The sequence below is a fragment of the Bubalus kerabau genome, chromosome 12 (assembly GCF_029407905.1).
Source record: "Bubalus kerabau isolate K-KA32 ecotype Philippines breed swamp buffalo chromosome 12, PCC_UOA_SB_1v2, whole genome shotgun sequence".
NCBI lineage: Eukaryota > Metazoa > Chordata > Mammalia > Artiodactyla > Bovidae > Bubalus > Bubalus kerabau.
The window spans coordinates 3,161,737-3,185,586 of record NC_073635.1 but is presented as its reverse complement, the minus strand read 5'-3'; the positions used below and the strand labels follow the sequence as shown (position 1 = coordinate 3,185,586).

At 36.6% G+C, this 23,850-nt stretch overlaps 1 protein-coding gene across 12 annotated transcripts in view; it reads right to left on the bottom strand.

Annotated features, from left to right (window-relative positions):
* DIAPH3 (diaphanous related formin 3) overlaps nucleotides 1-23,850 on the bottom strand; it is a 571,991-nt gene that overhangs the window by 347,675 nt on the left and 200,466 nt on the right. For all 12 annotated transcript variants that reach the window (XM_055541934.1, XM_055541925.1, XM_055541924.1 and 9 more), the window contains 6 exons: nucleotides 23,202-23,318; nucleotides 17,151-17,269; nucleotides 14,460-14,524; nucleotides 9,010-9,114; nucleotides 6,112-6,402; nucleotides 5,245-5,359 (listed from right to left, as the gene is read on the bottom strand). In XM_055541934.1, coding sequence (XP_055397909.1) covers nucleotides 5,245-5,359; nucleotides 6,112-6,402; nucleotides 9,010-9,114; nucleotides 14,460-14,524; nucleotides 17,151-17,269; nucleotides 23,202-23,318 — 812 coding nt within the window. The remainder of the gene's footprint in view (nucleotides 1-5,244; nucleotides 5,360-6,111; nucleotides 6,403-9,009; nucleotides 9,115-14,459; nucleotides 14,525-17,150; nucleotides 17,270-23,201; nucleotides 23,319-23,850) is intronic.

Below are 23,850 nucleotides of genomic sequence, written 5' to 3'. Positions count from 1 at the left end.
CACTGCCCAATCTACTGCTAGTCAAATGACTCTAGTCGAATCCAATGCCCTGATACCATTCCTTTCTCTGATGGAAGAAGAAACAAAAAAGAGAAAAAAGGAAAGGGGGGAAAAGCCGCCTTTATGGGCACACACTCCCCAATACTATATTAGCAAATCCAACCCTCCTCCCTTTCTGTTTACAGCATCACCACAGTATATAAGAAACATGTCTACTTACAGGGACTTTTAAAGCTTCTATCACAACAAGCCAAAGGTATGCTGGGTAACTAAGCATGTGACTGACGCATTCTGTGGACCTGAAAATTGCCTGTAGCTCTAACCTAAACAACCCCTTTCTTTACCCTCTCTCTCTAGGTTTACCTCACTAAAGCTTTCAGAATAAATTCTGGTTTCTTTTGCAATACAACAGAGAATACAATTGGTAACAATGAGATACTCCCTAATGGTGAAACAAGCATGACATTGCTGACCTACCTCATAATTTCCTTAAAGTTTTTTTCAGATTCAGTCACAGACAAAAACCAAAATAGATCCCTAGAAAAATATTTAATTCTCCACAAACTTCCTCCCCAATCTTCCTAAATTAGTGTTTGTCAAATGTCTTCTCAGAAATCTGCAAGATGTTGAAGATATGTTCATTTTGGCATCATTTCTATATTAACATGCCCTCAAGAACCATATTTCTCTGTTACAAATTATATTGTTCATCTTAATGCAGGCTTCCGAGGTAGTTCAGGATTTTTATACACTTTGGTTTGTACAGAGTAATAAATTGTGTTTCAAACACAAAGACACATCCTGAACACAGCCAAGTCACTGGGATAATCCATGGTTTATCACTCTCTACCTCAATACTTTGTCCACTGAACTATGATGTCAGAAATCTAAGCTTGATTTGTTTTTAAGTACATAATCCATTAACTGTTTCCATATGCCATAACTGTTCAGTTGAGAAATTATTTATAAACCAGTTTATTGACTCTATCTGGCAAAGATGACACACCTGTTATAAAATGTGATTACTTCAGAAAGCTAAAAATTGTGGAATCACATTTTCATAATTAATCAGTCTAAACGAATTAGACTATTCATATACTTTCAGAAAGCCCTTTAATCCCTATTAAGTTAACAGTTTGTGAATAATGAACATAATTAATATTAATTTTACTTGATAAATCCAACACCAATAACCTGTTAGTGTACGTTAATCCATTTGCCAACAGCCTGTAAAAATTAACCAACAGATGCTTCCAATCTGGTAAAAAATACACAGGTCATTAGCATTATTTTGATGATACCAAATGTTCAGTATATGAATATTGTGATTAAATTTCTGAGAGAGATATAAACAATGCTCTTTTATAACCTTGTTAAGTCTTAACAGAAGCCTGAAACAGTAAAACATAGTAGTCTTTTCTATAATCAAGATGAGCACTGGTTATCTCACTCCTGGTTATTAGACTTCACCTGCGAACTTGAGTGCACATCACCGAGGCCATAAGGCAATGTGATTCTAGGGCCATGTCCACCTCCTCACCACAGTGTCCCCCGTGCCAAACACAAGTCTTCACATACAATATGTCCCCTGTAAATACTTGAGGTGAACAACTGTAGATAAACAGGATAGAGAAAAAGCAGGAGAAATTAATGAGGCAGATGAGAAAAAAAATATATGATTAGGAAAAATGCCAACATGTTATTTTCAAAAGAATCTAAACTACAGAAAACTAAGATTCATCTCAAAAAGTTTTGGATGGAGAGAAGCAAGTAAACTAAAGTGAGATACTTACAAGGGAAATAAAGTATAAAAAAGAAAATGATATAACTGAATCAGTAAAAAATATTGATTTCATAAGAAATGACTTAGGAGTTTCTGTACTCCTTATGATACAAAACACGTTCCCATTGAAGCAATGTTATAAAAGTCATAGGAAGGAGATGAGTTTAAAAAGCAAAATAAGTAAAATCTAACTGGAAAAAAAGAGAAGAAAAGTAATAAAGAGCAACATGAGTTAAGAGGAAAGGCTCAACTCTCTCAAGAACATCTTGCTCCATCTGTGAGTTGATGGGGCAGGATGGTACTGTGTGGTTACAACTGTTTCAATCAGCAGACCAAGAGAAAAACCTCAGAAGAGATGCAGTAAAGATTAAACAAGGTCACATGAAGAAGACCCAGTTCAGGGCTGGTATACCACAGGTGCTCAACAGGAATGATTAGTTCCTCTTCCTTTTCTGGGTATGAGACCTCTGAAACCCAATTATCTTAACCTAACTGCCTCATAAACCTAAGAACCATACTTGGTAACAAAAAAAATAAAGAACATGAGAGAGAATTCCAAGGTTCTTTTTAAATTACTGGCTTCAGTTCTGTTTTTGTTTGTTTGTTTTTTTCTTTTTCTTTTTCCTTTCTGCCAATTTCAAATGCACAAAGATTGGTGTCTACCATTTAAAATGCCTGGAATGGAACATTCACCTTTGAAATCAGAGAAAGAGCCTTGGTTCTCAGTCCAAAGAGGTACTACAAGTTTAACAAACAAAAAAACAAAAACAAAAAAAAAAACACCTTTTCTCTAAAAACCCGTTAATTTTTCAGTAATCTGAATCCTGTGTCCTTCCTGCCAAACTGTGATGCAAGCCAACAATCAAACCATGTTCATGCCTCTATCGCCCCCTGCCTGCTAGAGAGGGGAGAGCAACTGCATTTCCATTCTGAATTCTGCAGAAATGACAAAACTGATTCAAAGAAAAGTTTGGCACCATGGGAAATAGGCAAAAGTTGCAGCCAGGCCATGAAAAAGGAACAAGGAGCAACCTATCCAACACCCCTGTGTCTTGTCTAAGTTTTCCAGGCACCTTTGTCTTGCCTTCCTTTCTTGTCTTTCCTATATCTACACCAAGTCCTGTCCTTCTGAAAGCAGTAACAAATGATCTTTTCTAATAAAATACTAATCAGGGCAAAAAGCACACTTAAGGCTCCTCAACTAATGCTTTCTAGGAATTATTCTTTAAAATCCCGACCAAAAAAACAGTCGCCCTCACAGCTTGCCTCCTGTTGGCATTGTAAGATGTTGGCATTGCCCAGCATTATGACCGTGGGCTTCCTCATTTTTCCAATAATCATGGAGATATTATATAGTGTCATAGAAAAGAGGAAGCTGCATTTGAGTTGAAAGAAAAAATGTCCTAGACCTCTGCCAGCCTCTAAGTCAAACTGAAGAGAGATTTGGGGCACTGGGGACACACGCAGAGTCAGAAAGATCCTGAAATGCGGAATATTCAGAAAAGGATCATCATTTCCTCACCTTAACCTTTACAACTGACATTAGACTGAGCTAACATCTATTTTTTTCAACCTTAAATCGTAAGGCTAAAGTTAGATGACTTAAGAATTTTTTAAAGGTCCAATTATTTCATTTAAGGCTACACTACAGCTAAATTGAAGGCATGCTAACAAGTTTCCCTTTTGAGCCTCATTAATTAAGAAAGTAATCAGAGTACAGAGAGGAAAAAAAAAAGAGTAGCTGGATGGCAGTATTACTTAAACAGCTTTTAGATATCACCCTTTCAACCTACAAGAAAAGCAAAGGGAAAACTAATCAATTCCAGATTATGAAATCTGAAATTCTGAAGTGTTTTACATGCAAATACACATTTTAACTGCCATATATTTTCCTTGATTGCCTGAAGAGAGCACTAATCTTTTTCAAAGAAAATTTTGATTCTCCATAATCAAAAGGTAAAATTAAGATCTGCTTACTTCACAAGTTTTACTAGGGTTAGCTTACTAAGAAATTCCCCTGGTTTTCAAAGATCAAAATATATTATTTTTACTATTTTAGTCAGGAAAAATGGTGTTTCAAAATATCTGATAAAGGCTGTGGATTTAAAACAAATTCTAGAAATCTAATTTACAATTAACCTGTTAGAGTTTCTAACTTATATTATTTTTTAGAAACAGTTTCTAATTTTTATTTAGAAAGCATTTCAAAGGAATGCAAATGATGTTTTTGGTATCTGCCAGCACTCCTTGGCTGCTGTGATGATCAAGTTATATCAGGTACATAAAGCCTCTGGCATGGTACCTAGCATGCAGTAGGCACTTTAAGAAGTCAGCACTTAAGTCTATACCAAGCATTCCCAGCTCTGTCCAATGCAATCTCTCCCTACCACCTCTCTGTTTGATGAGCTCAGGGATATATATAAGTGGCATAAGTCTGTTAAAAGGTTCCTTTCTGAAAATTAAAAGATAATGCCTGATGTGAGTGGTTTATACTACAAATCTAAAATGTGTTACTCAAAAATGAAATAAACAGTATATGTGAGTATCAACCCTGAAACATAAATGGTAGGCCCATAACAAAACCAAATTTCAGACAAGAGTAATTCCTAAATATAATTGTTAAAAAGAGAAAATTAACAATGCATAGGTAAAAGCTATCTGTGGGTAGCTCTTGAAAATGAATTTCATTGTTCATAATGAAAAGATGATATAATCTACTCACAGACTCTATTTCAAGCTACCTTTCAAGATAATCTATAAATCTGATAATTTCTATCCCATATGAGCCATACTAATTAATTACATGGTAGTCACTGCAACATTAAAGAGTGGGAAAATTATGACTAGAGGAAGACTCACATTTTGATTTTGTTTTTCTATTTCTCATTGACTAGAGGGGATTTTCGGGAGAAGGCAATGGCACCCCACTCCAGTACTGTTGCCCAGAAAATCCCATGGATGGAGGAGCCTGGTAGGCTGCAGTCCATGGGGTCGCTAAGAGTCAGACACGACTGAGCGACTTCACTTTCACTTTCCACTTTCATGCATCGAGGAAGGAAATGGCAACCCACTCCAGTGTTCTTGCCTGGAGAATCCCATGGATGGAGAAGCCTGGTAGGCTGCAGTCCACGGGGTCGCAGAGAGTCGGACAGGACTGAAGCGACTTAGCAGCAGAGGGAATTTTCATATCAAAATTTTCTCTGAAAATATCCTCCTTTATGAAAGTCTAACTGAGAATACCTTCAAAGAAGGTATAGTGTAGAAAATTTTTAACTCTGATATTAATCATTTGCATTTTAAAAATTGCTTGGTTGATACTCTACATAAAAAAACTAACTTCATTTATCCATTAGTAATGTAAAAACATCATGTACAGGATACAAATAATACTATTGAAAGCATCTAAAGATTTGCAATATTAAAATACTAAAAGTAACAAATAAGCAAGATATTAAACTTACCTTTTGGCTGGCAACAAAACGTATTCTCAAGTTTACAAAGCAAATCCACACTTTCATACTTATTTTCATTTGCTTTTACCCAGAAACAGTCTTCAGTCATTTCCTGAGGTCTGATCTGCAATCACAGAGAAGACAGATCACAAATGGTTGAGTGTATCATCTGTCCCCTACCCAGTCACCATCTACACAGCCAGTACCCCAGAGCTGCCAGCAGGTATTTATGGAGTAATCTCCATAATATTTTTTACAAAGTGTGTTCAATGAAATACAAGTTCTGTAGAAAGTTGTGTTATTAGGGAAAAGGATTAAAAAAAAAAGGTTCCACTCTCAAACAGCTGGGGACTGAAGCTGAATGCAATGAAGTTTGCTCTTTCTCAGTTATACTTCTCCTAATCTTTAGCAATGCTCAGTTTATGTGATCTGTGAAACCATCTTTCTGCAGGATTCAGAATTCCTGTGTCTCTACTAAATAGCCACCTCAGCCAGCAAGTAATAATTTTTACAATAGCTACCAACATAAAAAAGTTCCTAAGAATACTAATTTTTCTGTATTGTTTAAAACATTTCAAAATACATGGTATAATCATGATAATATTAAATTATGTAATGTATGTATTTAAATGTTATGTATGCATTTGATTATAAACCAAATCCCAGTACAATTATCATAGACTCCTACACAATTTATAAACTAGAAAGCTTTAGTCAACAGTAAAGGGCTTTAAACTCAATACTTTTCTTAAAAGAATTCCTGTTTATTTAATACCATTTTGCATAAGGTTCCCATAGGAAATTATATACCAGTAAATACAAATTTAAGCTTTAATCTAAGAAATAGTATTATTTCTCTACTTGTTTCTGTTATACCTTTAACCAATTTAATCTTCTCATGCTGGTTTCCAGTTTAAATTCTTTCTTTGGTTTTAACCCAAAAGGCAGGATCTGTGGAGGTGGAGCGGTCTGTCCAGTGAGAAGTCCCAGCGGAGGGGGCGGGGGCACAGGCCCCGCGCCAAAAGGTAAGGGCAGCCCCGGGAGCGGCGGTGGGGGTGGTGGGGGCGGCGGTGGGGGCGGCGGGGGCGGCAGTGGGGGCAGGGCTGGAGGGCGGGTTCCGTTTCCATCTGAAGGAGGCAAACAGGTACCAGGTGGCAAGGCACCAAACTACAGGGGAAAAACAATAAGAACCATGACAAAGAGCTCTCTATAAGGCAGGTTCAAGCATACGTTTCTCAAAAATTTTGTTTGAAACCAAAAACAACTGAATTTCAGTAATGCCATGTGGTTTAACCTACAAACAAAATTTCAACAAATTTTTTTCCCAATTTAAGAGTCTTATTATAGCTTTTGTTTTCATAAAAATGTAACTGTCAGAAATATTACTCCCCATTTTAAGGTAGTTATGGTCATGTGGGTGGAAATGTCCAAGAGGCGAACAGTGACCCAGGTCTAAAAGACCTGCAAGTCAGCAGTCTCAACAGGACAGCTGAAGAAGCCATTTGTGCAAGTAAGTTCGTTCACCCAGAGGACGGAGCATGAGGAAAGGTTTATATACAGAATTCTGTGGGACACCAGCATTTAAGTTAGTAAAAATTAAAAAAAATAAATAAGATCCAGAAAAAGAGAGGGAAATAATATTGCCACATTGCCCTTGAGGAAAAATTAACTAAGTTTCTTAGTAAGACCTGCAAAAGCAAGATACAAACTGGTTACCAGGCACTTCTATCCTTATGCTTCTGTTGCTTAATAAAAATAGATGCATTTTTACTACCACGAAGGTGATAGGAGTTGATAAATAATTTTTGTGATCATGATTTCCTGAAACTAACTTCAACTCTAAACCATATAGCTATATAAGTATTAATAAATCATTTAAAAGTTTTATGGTAAAATTATGGAAAGTAGATTATGCACAAAGGCCTGAAATCAACATCCAAAATCAGCAAAAAAAAAAGAAAAAGTATTTAAGAGAAATTGAGACCACAATCAAAAAACATGCCTTATCAAAAACATTACATATAAAGAAAGAATCACTTTAACGTTGGGCTGGGTTGCTGTGATAATGGATACCACAGCCCTTTGAACGTTAAGGATGTATGTACATCGTACTCACATTCAATAGGCATTTATAGTTAACAATTAATGTCTTAAAACAAAGGTATAGCTGCCTTTCTGCTCTAGACTTGGATGAGTGTGACTGAGTATGTCACTGTTGAGGCCAGACACTATCATCACCGTGCCCCCAGTCTGTCCCCAGCGCCTAACAGTGCTTGGCTGTTAAGTGACACAAGGAATGAAATCATGGATAACAGAACACATTTTATTCATAACCTTTATAATCAGCACAGCTTTGATCAAAGAGAAATATATTAAGACAAATGCAAATATTCCATGAGAAATACAAACTAATCCAAAGAAAGGATTTGTCATTTCTTCTTCAAAACTGAGTATGTGGTCAATGTCAAGTCTCTAGTACCAGGCTTTCTTCTGATAGACATAAACAGAGGTTATCACTGTACACAATCTAAAACAACATAGGAGACTGCTTGATTTAATCTGTTTCAAAATGTAAATATATCCCGTTTTATATAAAATCATATGCAGCAACAACATATTCAAACACAGTGAATATGTTTTCTATAAACTAAAATTTTCTAGCATAGATTTACAAGAAATGCTTCAATTGGGAAAAATTAAAAGAAAGGAAAGTCTAAATTTATACTAGCCTGGACCAGGAAAAAATTGTCATGAATATTTCAGTGTCTAAAGCTCAGTCTGAAACATAGAAAACACAGCCGAATGTTTCTTTAATATGAGGGAGAGGGAACCACATAAGAAAGATGAAAACTTTCAACAAACTGTGGTACCTTCTTTTGCAGCACTAGAGAAAGATGATCACTGAGAATTTTCTTATAGAAAGATTCTATTTTTTTCCCCCAAAACTGAACACTAACAGATAATTCCTAGAGTATCTTCAGACAGACTCTGCAACAAAACTATACACTAAGTAAAAAAGAGAACAAAATTGCAAATAACATAGGAAAAAGTATGCCTAACATTATTTCAACATAACCATAAATTAGGATGAAAGGAAGATAGCAAAACTATACTTATTGCTCATCATCTTGCATGTAAATCTACATGAAGGAATTTAGCTATGAATATTCTACTTCCTTACTTTCATCCATGTAAAACATGTAGATAATGTATTTCTTGCTACCTAACTGTTTTGTGTGCAGAGAGTATATGTGAGCTATCTACTTCATAATCCAGACTTGCTCCCTTTTTTGTTGTGTTTTAAATGTTTACTTTTGGAAATTGAAAAATTATCAGAAAATGTTCTCACTCAGCTAGAGGTTATCTTTCACTGCAAGGTACCCATAGGCTGAAGGTTTTGAAAAATAAATAGCTTGAGCAATAATTTTCTGTAGTGGGATAAAGATCAGTGATGAATGACAAATCTAATAATAAAAGACTTTCTTACCCTTAGTGCTTAATTATCTAGCAAACACATGACATCAGGAACAAAACCCAAATGAAACACAAGGAAGAGATTAAATATTTTAAAAAATGCAAATTAAAAAAACAAAAAAGGCAAAATAATTTTAATAATTTAAACACAGCAGAATAGAAATATATATAAACAAAAATATGAAAACATACAAGAAAAATTAAAGTTTCAAAATTTTGATGCTGTGAAGACGTGATACCACCTTTGTTACCCTGTAAGTTTTCAATACCCAAATTCACTCCAGGTAGATAGTATTTTACCTGTGATTTAAAAGCTTGTAACTCTGCTTGAAGCTCATTAATCTCTGCCTCTTTTTTCTGCAGTTGAGCCTGAGTTTCTTGGTGGTCGGTAAACTCTTTTTCAAACTGGAAAAAAAAAAAAAGAAACATACAAGACACAGAGAGAGATGAAAATAAAAAGCACTATTCTTCATAAAGAAATTTGACTCTAATGCTCTGTTAGTGGCACATAACTTTTCTGAAAGGAGTGGTGGTAGGTTTTTGCTAAGTCGCCCACAGCTTTTCTCTAGGTCTCTCAGGGTCCCACCAAAATCATTCATTTGCAAAGGAGCAGACAAAGCCAGAAATGAAATCTGTGACTTTCTCCTCTCTTCAGAACAAACTGGGCTTACAGTTATCCAGAACGCTGGCATTTTTCTTAAGAGTCCCAAAGTATCATTGCAACTTTGTGTAAAATAATAGAGAGCAAGGCACTGTACTGAATTCCCTGACCCTTACCTGTGAAAACTTATACTTGAAACTTCCCAAGTTTATCAACATGATTTAAAAGAATTCCATTTCAATATTTTTTATTAATAAATAACTCCACTTTGCAAATGCATCAATTATTTCCTTTTTTTGTAAAATAACATCAGAAACTTAAGAACCCAATATAGGTTCTAACCTTCATAAAAGTTTAAGAGGATAAACTCCATCTTATTCATCATTAATCTTTAGAAAATTAATGATAAATTAATCTTTCAAAGACCTTAGTGCCACACTTTGAAGGAAGAAGGTAAATGAAAATTTGGTAAATCCAATGAGTCTTCTAATTGATATAGGCACTTGTCTTGTCACCATCCTGGCACTGAAAACAGTTTCACCTGGCCATCATCTTCACTAAAATCCCTCTACTAGCAGAGATGAATATGAGTTCTGTCTCATGATCGAGAACATGTACTTGACTCCCTTTTAAAAAGGAAGAAAGTAATCACTAAAAAATACAAATAGTTCACAAATGTAGCCTTGAGACTTTAAAATACAGTTAAATGAGGGTTAGGTTTTGGATTAGGAATAGGGTCTCCATACACTGGTGGCTTCCAAGTCGCCATCACCAGCTCCAGATTCACAACTGCATTCCAGACTGCAAACTAGTCTATAAATATATTTCCAACGTAAGGAAGGTTTTTCAAGAGTAAGGAAGCATTCCAGTATTTTCAAAACCAATATTGTCTTTCTCTCTACAAACTTTGTTTTTTTAATACTCCTGTTTCATCCAAAAGATAGCTCACATATCATGACTCCTTTGTCTTAAATCTTTAGTGGCTTCATTATAAAAACCACACTTATTAACAAAATACCTAAGAACCACCTGATATCTGGTCCCATTCCACCTCTTCCCTTTATTCAACAAATATCTAACAGCATGACTATTATGTGTTTCTCAGAGTGGCAGGGACTAGGGGTACAGAGTTTAAAAGAATATGATCATTGTGTTTAATAAGCATAGTGTCTGGTGGCAAAATCAAAACAAACTAACCATCCAAAATCTATGAAAATTACTCACAATAGAGAAAGGACAGGAGGCATGTGTGTCATTCCTGGAGCAATGATGCTTGATCTAAGGTTGAAGAACTCAAGTCATTAGCTGAGAAGCGTAGCTTGCATTTCAGATAGTGACTAGTACAGTGCATAAATGAATGACAAGCCATCCCTTGTAAGGGCCACAAAATGAAGTCTGAGAACAAACTGCAGAGGATGAAGCTAGAGATACACCAGAGCGAAACTATGGAAAGGAAGTTTACAATAAACCAAAAAGATTTTTTCTTTTCCCTAATAACTACAGACAATTTTTAGAGTATTTATCACAGGAAAGCAACGTAATCAGATTTGCACTTTGGAAAACCTGACCAGCAGCAGCACGGACAATGGACTGAAGATAGACTAGAGTCACAGAAACGAGGCACTGCAGCTATCCAAGCAAGGATGCAAGCCCTGCTAGAGCACGTCAGAAAACAGGACAAGAAAACAGGGAAAGAAAAGGGGGGGGGGGGGAATATATATATATATAACAGAATCGAAAATTAGCATCTGACTGAACAGAGGAAATGAGCGAAGGGACTGTAACTAAGATAACTACGTTGTTCTGTTGCTTTGCAAGCTGGCAAAAAACGATTATAATTTGAGGGAATGACATTTTTAGAGACAAGAATGAAGAATTTGGTTTTGAAGATGCTAAGCTTGATATAAGAAATTCAAAATAAATGTACTTATGCCTCCTCCTCAGATAGTCACCTTGCTGCCTCCCACTATCCATCAGGGCTCACATTAGCCATCACTTCCTAGGGCAAGTGTTCCCTGGCCACCTGAGATCCTTCCTACAGGCTTACACACCACACAGGGTTTTCCCAAAACAACAATTATCATCCTGTATTATAAAACTATCAAAATGTAGTATCATACACCTCAGTAATGCTCACCAACCTGGAAGCTCACTAATAATGAAATTTTTCTGCTTTATTCATCACCTTTCCAAAAGCTTTATATTTATAAATTAAACTCATTTGTTGAGTGAAATCATCAGCCAATTCCTGTCAAACTTTCCTTTATATGTTGAATAACCATGTCAATATCATAAAGGTCCTCAATCTCCCAGTCTCAAAAATCTCTATGAGGTCATTTTCTCTATTCTCCTCTTTATGACTGCTCAGTCGATGTTTACTGCTGCTTAGCAAGAAATAGAAAATTAAATTCTTATGAGAGTAAGAATGAAGCCACCTTTCTCATAATATCAATATGTACACTGTCCTGTCTTAGGTCTTAGAATAAGATGCAGAAGGAAAAAGAATTATTTATAGGAACAAAAATAAAACTATCAAAACAACCAGAATCATAGTTACTATGCTCAAAGAAAGCTTACTAAATTAACTTTATCATACTGAGAGTATCTGTATTACTTACAAGAGAGAGAAATTTCTACATCCTCCCCTATAAAAGGATCAGACAAAATATAAACTTTGCTTTAGCATTTTTATAATATCCATAGTCAAATCACAGTAGCCTTGAGGATAAAATGAATCTCCATTAAAGATGCACTTTACAAAAACTCAAATGATAGGCTTCCTCTCCGAAAGGAGTCAGTACAGCAATATTATGCTTACAAAATTACATGCAAAAATGTCAAGAAACACAGTTAAGGTTGAGGCTCTACTTAATTTCATTCCCTCAGGTAAGTGAATTAAGTGCATCTATACAAGAAGGTTGATAACTCTATACTCTCTATGTACTTTCTGACATTTCTAGTCTTCATTTTTCAAATTTATGCATTAAAATAAAGAATGTGTCTAGCAACCATGATAGCTTCCTGCCTAAAGCAAAGTATTTACATGTGTCCTTATAAAGCTATCAGAAAAAATTCTTGCTGACACATACAAAATGGTATGGCAATAGAAATCTTTTATGGAATGAACAATATTTTCTGAATATACCTAAGACACATAACTGCTGACTAAAAGAAGACAACTAACCTTGAACAAGGTCTTTCTTCTATTTACATTAAAAGCTTACAATTTTAAAACAGTGTTTTGAGAAAGTTATCATATTCAAATACTGTAAACCAAAAAAAAAATGATTATAAAAGCCAATTTAAACTATCTGAGATTCATTCAAACCAAATAACTTGAAAGCGTGCTACTCCCTTCCTGCAGTGAGTGGAAGTATTATTTACTGAGCTTGGAATACAGAGTCAGCGGGTGAGAGGTCACCATACAACACAAACATCTATCAACTAGAACACTTATGACACGTAATTTAAAGTATCTATTACTTTGTTTCCCCCATTAACTAAGTCACTTTGCAAAAATGGCGATGTTAATATCCTCAGCTGTAATCCGAGCCTGCAGCCAAAGGCCTGGGAGATAATATTCTCTAAGTATTTGGCGAAACTTAGGATGTCTTAGGGCACTTACAAAGTTCTCCATGTGAAAGTGAAAGTCAGTCAGTCATGTACAACTCTTTGCAATCCCGTGGACTATACAGTCCATGGAATTCTCTAGACCAGAATACTAGAGTGGGTAGCCTTTTGCTTCTCCAGGAAATCTTCCCAACCCAGGGATGGAACTCAGGTCTCACACAATGTAGGCAGATTCTTTACCCGCTGAGCCACAAGGGGAAGTCCAAGAATACTGGAGTGGGTAGCTTATCCCTTCTCCAGTGGATCTTCCTGACCCAGGAACTGAACTGGCCTCTCCTGCATTGCAGGCGGATTCTTTACCAACTGAACTATAAGGGAAGCCCTAACATGTTCTAAAGCATCTTCCTGCAATGCGGGAGACCTGGGTTCGATCCCTGGCTCGGAAAGATCCCCTGGAGAAGGAAATGGCAACCCACTCCAGTATTCTTGCCTGGAGAATCCCATGGTCAGAGGAGCCCGGTGGGCTACAGTCCACGGGGTCGCAAAGAGTCGGACACGACTGAGCGACTTCACTCACTCTTTCACTCAAGATGTTCTATCTTAAAAGTCTATTAAAAATGTACAATTCTCTCAAGGTTCATTTAGGGCTTGACACATCAAAAATGTAGACTCACTGGCATGGTGCCTAACTCGGTCTAAATGTTCCTTGAGTACAATGTTCATTGAAGCAGTGGTAGCAGTTACTGCCATGATTCCTCCAATGAAAGGAACCAGCCCCAAGAATTCAAAATCAGAGTAAACTACTTAAAATGTGAAGAATCCAACAACAAAAGATAATAAAATTTAAAAATAAAATTTTAAGATCAAAGAACAAGTGTAATAGGTACCCACTAAGTAGAGACAAAAGCATAATACACTAACTTAAAGAAAAGGGGGGTACGGCTGGATGGTCAACAACACTCCTGGGACAGAAACACATGAAACTGCTAACATCCAATACTTATGACCTATGAAAAAGACAACTTTAAATGGTTCCACTTAGTCTTATGAAGCAACTTTAATCAAAACCAAAACCAAGTTAAACTTTCTCTTAAAATTTTTAGATATAATTTCAATCTTAAGGGCCTAAATTATCTGAGGCCTTGAGAAATACTCCAACCTTAAAATTCTGATTCTATATACTGTCAATCATTTATTTATTCACTCATTCAAAAAATATGTTTAGTTTTCAGTCCAGGAATTGTTTTAGGTGCCATGATAGTGAATAAAGCTAACAAAAATCCTTCATAAATTTTATTACAGACAAGACATTTGCATATACTCACACAGATACATAAATGATGTAGCACGTCAAATGGTGATAAATACAACAGTAGAAAAACAAGGACAGAAGCATAGGGAAGGTCAGAGTTGGGAGTAAGGAGTTTAAAGGTTTAAATAGGAAGTCCTCAGAGGATGGCATTTGTGCAAACACCCAAAGGAAGTAAAGAAGGAAATTGGAAGAACACAGAGTCCCTGAGGCAGAAATATAGCTGCAGGAGCCCCCCTGTAGTCTTGCAAAGTTAGTCAAACTACTTACTTTCTTGTTAAGTTCTGATGCTTTCTCTTCAAACCCTTCTAGTTTTGCTTCATCTATGCAAATATCTAAAATTGCAATGACAAAATTTTTCTTAAATTCACTGTTACTTTAAAAGTTTACAAAGAAAAAAAAATTACAGAGAAAAATTAGAAATAATGTCAGTAATAAACAAAATGGAGAAATATATAATGTTGGAATGGAGAATGATTTTCTAAGCATGATACCAAGGTCATAAAATATAAGAGGAAAGATAAAGCCAACTACAATTTTAACCTTGTGTTAAGCAAAAGGGAGAGTTCAACTGTACATATAACACCCAAAGGTTGCTATCCTCAGTTCATATTTTGAAGGAAAAGGAGAAGATGAGAGCCAATACAAATGGGGAAAATGTACAATAGCAATAAGCATAAAATTAGGAATAAAAATCTAAAAATGGATAAGTCATAAGAATGGATAATTGAATTTTCCTAATAATATGAAAACATAAAAATATTTAATTAGAAATAAACAAAGATTAAATAATCCCTAATGCCAAGTACTGGAGATAGCATGGGGAACCCAACTCTCCTAAAAGCAGTTGGAAGTATAATTAAGGAACTTTGCTAATAAGAAACTATGCAATATGTACAAACACTTAAATACTTTCTTTCACCCAGTAATTCTATTTTTAGGACTCTGCTTTTAAGTAAGAATATTCATTAAAATACTGTTAGCAAAAAACTGTAAATAACTTAAATATCCACTAATAATAGATTAAAAAGCTCTGATAGGAATCCACCTGACGGGATACTTCACAGGAAAAGTAATTCATATGGATGTCTCATGATTTACTATATCCCTTCTTTCTTTTTTAATGAAAGTAACAATGAACATTGTTTAATAAAACATACTACAAAACAATTTATGAGAAACAAGAATCAACCAAATCACTACATCCAAAACTAGTCCCGCTTCCTAAGTGGGACCACTCACAGCTCTTTCTATATTAGATTACTTTGGTGGTTAGCTTCTTAACTCTAAATACAGTATGTACACAATTATTTCTTGATTTAAGTATGTAAGGCATTATGGATAACTTCCTAAGAAAACACTTTCCTGTATAATCCCAATTCTCTATAATTTTTTGTTCATTTGGCTGGCTCTGTAGCACTAAATTAATACTTAATCCTCTGATTTTTGTTACACAGACAGCATCTCTTGAATCCCACCTTAGTATGTTATCTGTGCCCTATACTTTCCAACATCTGTCTCCCATCTAAACATGTTAACACAGTGACACTCTTCTGTATTTAAGTCTTTGGCATTGTGTCTATAAATTTATTTGAAACTTTTATAATCAATAAACAATAAATTTCTTTAACTATGTAACTAATTTCACTTATATAGCCAATAAGTATTCAAAGATTTTATTTCCTTCTCAAGAATTCAATGTCAAAACCTCTCACCTACTCAAGAAAAATATTCCAAATGTCCAGGTAGAAAAACTTTCTCTTCAGACACTATTCAAAATCACTCCATATTTTAGTTTGCTACCTATTTAGAGAATCTTTTCCTTTATTTCTATGTCCCTCCCACCCCCAGGAACTTCTAATTTCTTCTCTCTTAGGGAGAGAAACAAGTATTTGCTTTATCAGTGTCATTAGTATTATCTACTACTTTCTCATTCTGTACATCCCACACTTCTTCCTGAACTCAAATATTTTATGAGGAAAAAAACAACTTCATGCAAATAATACTCTTTGAATATTAAATCAAGATTTGACATATGGTAACTTCTTAAACATTAGTTACCATGTGGAATCACATATCATTTCAAAGACTGTTTTGCACTCTCTTACTTTTAAATCATTTAGACACATCAAGCCCTGGTCATCTGGGAAAGAGTGGTTTACAGAGTCATACAGATCCTTCAAATGGTGATACATCTCATCATACAATGTCAAAATAATCATATAGGGTAATATCACCACTAATCTCATCAGAAAAAAAATTTAGCACTGCAAAGCTGACAAGAGGACAGTAGCAAATGCAAGTTTTCCAAACTCAAATTTTTATATAAATGCTTGGATTTTATATAGTCTATCATCTTCATTTAATTTTTAGGAAAGTGTGTGCCAAACACTCACATCTAAGTAGCCACAATTTGTATAACAATCATTTTTTCAAAGATTAAAAGGAAAAAAAAAAGGCAGGCATCTCAGCTGGCAACTCAGACAATTACACAAGTACTTCCTTGTGGACTCCGGTTTGCAGCACAAGTGACTCACAAATACAATATATTGAATTTTGAATATATTCACACAGAATATACTCACACAGTATATACAAAGGTAAATGTCTAATAAAATTATTATTTTTTAGTTCTTTATCAAGGACATTCTTGAGTAAAAAATAGCAGTTTCGTTTCTTTTGTTTTACCAAAGAACCCCAGGGCTCCTGGGGTTTGGTGCCACTGCCTTGCTTTACAACAACATGCCAGCAGTTTTCTCAATGTTATTCTGCAAATATCAAGACAGTGAAAAAGGCAAACAAGGTTCCAGTACTATTGTGACAATAGATTTGACTAGTAGGACCTTCTGAAAGGGTATCCAGGACCCTCCAGAGTCCACTTTGCAAGAAACAACACTCTAGCGCTAACCCATGGGTAAGGGACAGAAGGTATTTCCATTTTAATAACAGAGACACACTCACCAACAAACTGACTTAAATCTAAATCTAGTCTTTTTCGATACGTGAAGTCTGGATCCATCCCATCTCTATGCAGTACAATCTGAGATACACACTCATCAATTAATTTGAAGTACTGTTGCCTAGAACCAAGGAAAAGAATAAAGGTACACTCAATTTATCAGTGTAACTTTACATCAAAACAAAGCTATTTCATTCGGTAGCTTGATTTCCAGTTCAATAATATACTACTGCACAGTTTTAACAGTTGATATAACAGACTTAACATGGGAGTGAGAGTAAATACAAATGTCACTTTCCTTCTAATTATTTTAACACATTAATGTTTTCATAATCTTTTAGTTATAAATACAGTGTGTGTTAAAGATCATCTTCTTATGAAAGTCAGAACCTTGACTTAATTAGTAGGCAGTGAAAAAGAGAATATTCAAATGAAGTGATACTGATACATGATTAAACACAGTCCTCTGCAGAGATCATCAGCCTATCACTACACTGTACTAAAGGGTTACCATTAACTCATTTTATTTTACAAATCAGAAGACATATTTTCTAAAAAATTATCTGAAAGTTTCTTAAAACCATACAGTTCACTGTTTTTACAATTTTTGGAATACTGTGTATTATAAACACTATCAAAAGAATATTTTTTACTTAAAAGAAAGCTAGAAAAATTCAGTTTAACAATTTTTCTCCAATGTTTAAATTTAATTAAAATCCTCAAGCAGGCTTCATTTGTAACTACAATTAAGTTCAGTCCACCTGTATGAGTAACAAGTTAAAGAACATCCTTTGAAACAACTCAAGCCAACAAATGCAAAAAAAGTATCCAGAAGATTCTACAAACAAAACCAAACTACAGTTATGGGCAGGGGCAGGGGGCACAGGCCTCCATCCCAACCACCCAGGAAGACTTACTTCTTCTCAATGACATTTTGCACAGTTTTTCCTCTCCACCTCCTTCTCACTATGTGATGGAACCTCAGCAACTTCAGCTTTCCATCCCTGTAAACTATGATCTGCTGCTCTGGATCTACTTACTTACACCCAATAAACCATTCATTACACTGAATAAAATAAACTAGAGTTCAACATTAGCAAATAAGAAAATGTTCATTAACTGTCATAGAGTAACAGTATTCAAGCGAGTATTCTTAGGTACAGATCAAGGCAAGAAGGCATAATCATTGCTTTCCTCAATTTTCTCAACTTCTTTCAAAGAAATAATCTCCTAGCTAATATCTTAGCTATAATAACCACATTTACATTTGAGGTATTAATATATAAATTGCACACATTTCTATCACATTTAAAAATTGAGATGACACATTCTGTCCCTTTTTTACTCTTACTTAATGTCATCTTGATGCTATTTTAATAAAACATTTCTTAAGTTAACACAAGTTATTTTGTGTCATTTTTTTAAAACCATAATTTCATTAAATGCTTTCTCAGTTCCACCATTCTAAATTATGAGCTCATTTATAATGCAGATGAAAATTGATGCAGAAACTCTTTCAGCAAGGCAATACAAGTAAAGAACAATATACTTATGGATTCTATAAACGTTAATCTAGAAAATAATCTCGATGTGAGATATTAGTAAGGTAGTGAATATGTCAGAGGAATATGTAAACAACCTAATTAAGGAATAAATATAAATTTCATTACTTCACTAACAAAATGTCATTTTTGTTGGAGAATATTTTGAAGTCACCTTCACTTTCTCTGCAGTTTTTTTACCAAAATCAGAAATTATCTCCATGCATATTCAATTCACATGCTATTTTGCACACAATAAGCCATCAATAATTTGCTAGAGAATTGAATTTGATCTTCTATTCACCTTCCAATTATCTTGCTGCATTTGATTTTTCGTGGGGCCTTTGCTGTTTACTTTCCAACTGAGTTCCATTTCAGTAAAATTTCCTTTTGTCCCAAAAGCAAAATTAAGCAAAGATTTAAATTCATAGATTGAATTCTTTTAAGTGATAATATTTTGCAGTCTACAATGAAAAATAACTTATTAAAAGCTTTAAAAATTTTATTAATTATCAATATTAATTCTAAATGTTCAAGTGAAAATGTCCAGAAAACTGAAGACCTCTGAAAGGTAAAATCCAGGTCCATTTGAGATAGCAAAACCAAAACAAATGAAGAGGTAAACCCAAAAGAACAAGGTACATAGGACTGCACAGCAAAAAGTAAAATTTACTGTATGTGAACTAAAAGGTAAATAACAAAAAAATTTTACAGAATATAGCAAAAGTATTATGTAAATGACCATAATTCTGACTCTATCCTGTAATAAGTATATTCCCACTATAAGAATAAACAACCTACGGGGTGGGATGGGGAGGGAGATGGGAGGGAGATTCAAAAAGGAGGGTGTATATGTACACCTATGGCTGATTCTTGTTGAGGTTTAACGGAAAACAACAAATTCTGTAAAGCAATTATCCTTTATAAAATAAATAATTTTTAAAAGAAGAATAAACAACAACAAACAGTAATAAATAAGTGAGAATTTTGGTCCATGGGAAAGAACCAATGGGATCTTTACTAAACAGTCACAGGAAGAACTCTGCCTTCATAGCAACCACATCTGGAATGAATACCAAGGGCCTCGGCTGAAAGAGCCAAGGAAGAAGGGAACACAGATGATTATCAAACTTCAAAGGTGATACTGAAAAACTGAGGAAAGGAGGGGAACTTCTATGGCTCACTAATATCACTTTGATAATGCTACTATGACAGAGCACAGCGAGGGCAGCCCTTAGCATGGAGCCCTTGCTGGGCAACACTACTCTGCCCGTTACTTGGCAACAGGTCCCACTCAGTCATTGGTTGGTGCTACAGTGGGCCCCGCCCACAGGCGACCACCTGTCAGGAAGCCACGGTGGGTGGGGTGGTTAACCAAGAGTGGGGCGCGGCCATGAAGGGGAGTCAGGGAAGAGCAGACCCTGGCCTCCGCCAGCGCCCTCCCGCCCGTTCCCTGGCCTGGGACCAGCGGGTGAGCTGGGCACCCAGGGAGGAGGCCAGAGGTGCGTCACGGAGGCTCCGGAGGCTTCCCCACGGCCACCCACAAGCCGGGGCCTTGAGGCGCTGGGGAACCGCTCTGCAACCTCTGTTTCTGTGAGCGGAGAGCGGCGGCCGTCCGCCTGGGCCACAGACTATGGGCCCTGCCTCCTGCCCCCTTTTGGGGGCCTGAGGAACGGAGGGCCAGTTGGATCCTGGGCACTGGGCTCCTCAGCGATGACGTCCTGATTGAGTCTGGGAACCTGACCCTGAGGGAGCTGCCAACCGAGGTGGGCCTCCTCTTGGCCAGGACCTGGGCTTTGGAGGGTGAGAGCTGTGCCCTGGGACTTGGTGCTTGTTGTCAGGACAGAGAAGAGCATTTGTTTGGTAGAGATTTACAGGAACATCGTCACCTGAATGTGACCTGACTTCAAGAACAAGGATTTCACACCAGGAAGTCTGTACCAACTAACCACGCCCCTACCCACCTTTCCTATAAAAGGGCTTTGTTGAAAGCGTTGGGGGAATTTGGGATTTTTAAAGCATGAGCTACCCATCTTCTTGCCTGGCTCTGCAGTAAACTCTTCTCTGTTCCAAACTCCAATGTCTTAGTGTTGTTTGGCCTCACTGTGAGTCAGACACAGACTTGTATTTTCAGTAACACTACAATGTAGTATTTCTCTAGACAGTTGATTCTACTAAAGTGATAGGCTTGCCTGAGCATTCCCCACAAAAGTTGTGCTTTTTAATCTGTTCTGAGGTTTAAAAACCACATGTCCCCTAGAGCACAGATATAAGGGACTAGGATCCTAAGTAAGAAATAACCTCCTTCGCAGCACTATGCGTGTGTGCTAAGTCACTTCAGGGGTAGTCCAACTCTTTGTGACCCTGTGGACTGTAGTCTGCCAGGCTCTCATGCATGGAATTCTTCAGCCAAGAATATTGAAGTGGGTTGCCAAGCCCTCCTCCAAGGGATCTTCCCGACCCAGGGATCAAACCCACGTCTTGTGAGGCTCCTGCATTGCTGGCAGATTCTTTACCACTAAGCCACCAGAGAAGCCCTTTTCCACACTATAGACACATTCAAACCTTCAAAAGCAATGAACAGTCTTAAATTCTTGGAAAATACAGAGATCAAGAAAAGGATGGGGTTACTTTAGAATGAGTAAAAGTTTCAAGTTTACTTTTAAATTTTCAGAAGAGTACAATGAAATGGCAACCCACTCAAGTACTCTTGCCTAGAGAATTCCATGGACAGAGGAGCCTGGTGGTCTGCTGTCCATGGGGTCGCACAGAGTCAGACACGACTGAAGCGACTTAGCATGCATGCATGCATTGGAGAAGGAAATGGCAACCCACTCCAGTATTCTTGCCTGCAGAATCCCAGGGACAGGGGAACCTGGTAGGCTGCCATCTATGGGGTCGCACAGAATCGGACACGACTGAAGCGACTTAACAGCAGCAGCAGCATGATTCTCAAAAATCTTATGTAATCAAGTATTAGTATTTTTTATCTAGCATTTATAGAGTGGTTCAATAAACTGTCTTATTTTAATAAAGTATGAGAAACAAGCAAATGAAGCCTCAAACAGGTTCCTGACTCATATTTTAGAAGACCTTGGGATTTACCGATTCTACAAAGGAATGAGGTAGGGCAGGTGGTCATACTCATCTCAACCTAAAGTTTTACCTTGTTTAGATTTCTCTTCACTTGTTAGGTACATCAAAAACCTAAATTACTCCCTCTGACATCACCCAGAGGACACACCCTGAATGAAACTAACAACTCCTACTTGAAATCAGAGTAAGAAAAGACATACTATCCACAGTATTTGAGAAAAAAATTTCAGCAAAGTTAAAGGTGGCCAAAATGGCTTCATACTCAAAAGATCTTAGCTTCCTTCATAAAACAGTAATAAAAAAGGAAAGAGGGTATAGAGAATATTTACTGAGCATACACCATATCTAGCTAGGAGTCTCACTCGTGTTACCATTTCAATCTTCTTAACAATAGAGCAGCTTCAGTGCTGCTATCCATATATAACTACAGATGGCGGTGCTCAGTCACTCAGTCGTGTCTGACTCTTTGTGACCCCATGGACATGTATGTAGCCTGCTAAGCTCCTCTGACCATGGAGTTTTCCAAGCAAAATACTGGAGTGGGTTGCCATTTCCTATGCCAGGATCAAACCATGGATCAAACCTACATCTCTTGAGTCTCCTGCATTGACAGGTGGATTCTTTACCACTGATCCACCTGGGAAACCCATACAACTACAGGCAGATATGGATAACAGTTAATTTCTTTAAACAATTTGTTGAGCTTAAGATGTCTAAGGTATAATCAAATGACTTCAAAAGTTATTGGTCTAGCTTTCTGATACATTAGCAACATTAAACTTAACTGTACTATTAAGGAACTTTCTAGCTTCTTAAAAGTGAAGTCGCTCAGTCGTGTCCAACTCTTTGCAACCCCATGGACTGTAGCCTATGAGGCTTCTCTGTCCATGGGATTCTCCAGGCAAGAATACTGGAGTGGGTTACCATTTCCTTCTCCAGGGGATCTTCCCGACCCAGGGATCGAACCCGGGTCTCCCACATTGGAGGCAGAAGCTTTAACCTCTGAGCCACCAGGGAAGCCCTACTTAAACACTAATAAAAGTGATGTTTTAGTATCTTTTTTATAACGTATGAAAAGAAACTTATCAACACCATTCCTACTGCCTAAGGACTAACCAGAAAATATTATCTATCATGCAATAAATTAGTAATAAGTAAATTTGTTGCTAGTTCTTATTTTTATTCAGATGAAAAGTTGTAACCAAGAATCTGCTAGAGCTTAAAAAGTAATAGTAGTATCATTTTATACCATCATCTATCTAAATATATGCCCATAGGAAACACTGCATACTATGAATTAATACTATGAAAGAAAGAAATCTTAAAAATATGTGCATGCTCAAATCAAACAGCTGGTGAATTTCACAATATAATTTTATTAGTGAAAGAAAATATTAGAATATAGCTTCCTCTTACCTTATAAAATAATCATTTCGAATCAGCAAAAGATGCTGCAGAATTGAAATGAAATATCCCTCTGCTCTGGTTTCCTTAACTGTGTTCCACACCATGTTGTAAAGATCATTGACTTCAGTAAATTGATTAAGGAATATGTGGATTTATTTATCCTCTACACCAAATAACTGCAGTAATGTGACACGGAATCTGCTGTGTAAGGCCTCAAAAGATTACTGTCTTACTCTAAAATAGGTATCGTATAGACTAAGCATATAATAAAATACAGAGGGAAACTGTGCAAATGATAACTTCACCTGATACTTTCTGGCTTCTCCTCCACAGTCTACTCTAACCAATCTTACTCTCTTGAGCAAAGACGCTCTGGCAGAAAGTGGTGGAGAGCAGGTCACAAAGGCTGCACTGGGTTCTGGGGCAGCCATGACCGAGAGAGCTGGTGCCAGGCATTACCTACCGTGGTGCTCCCCCGTGCAAGACAGATATGTGGCTCATTTCTGGACAAACACAGACATCTGCAGATGCACACAGCCAGCAAAGGCTCCTAAGAAAATACACGCAAGGTACAGGGCAGAAATAACCAGCAGGCTAAGGGGCCTCCTCCTAAGGCGGGAAAGCACTGGGCAGGGGGGCTCCAAACAGAAAGAACAGA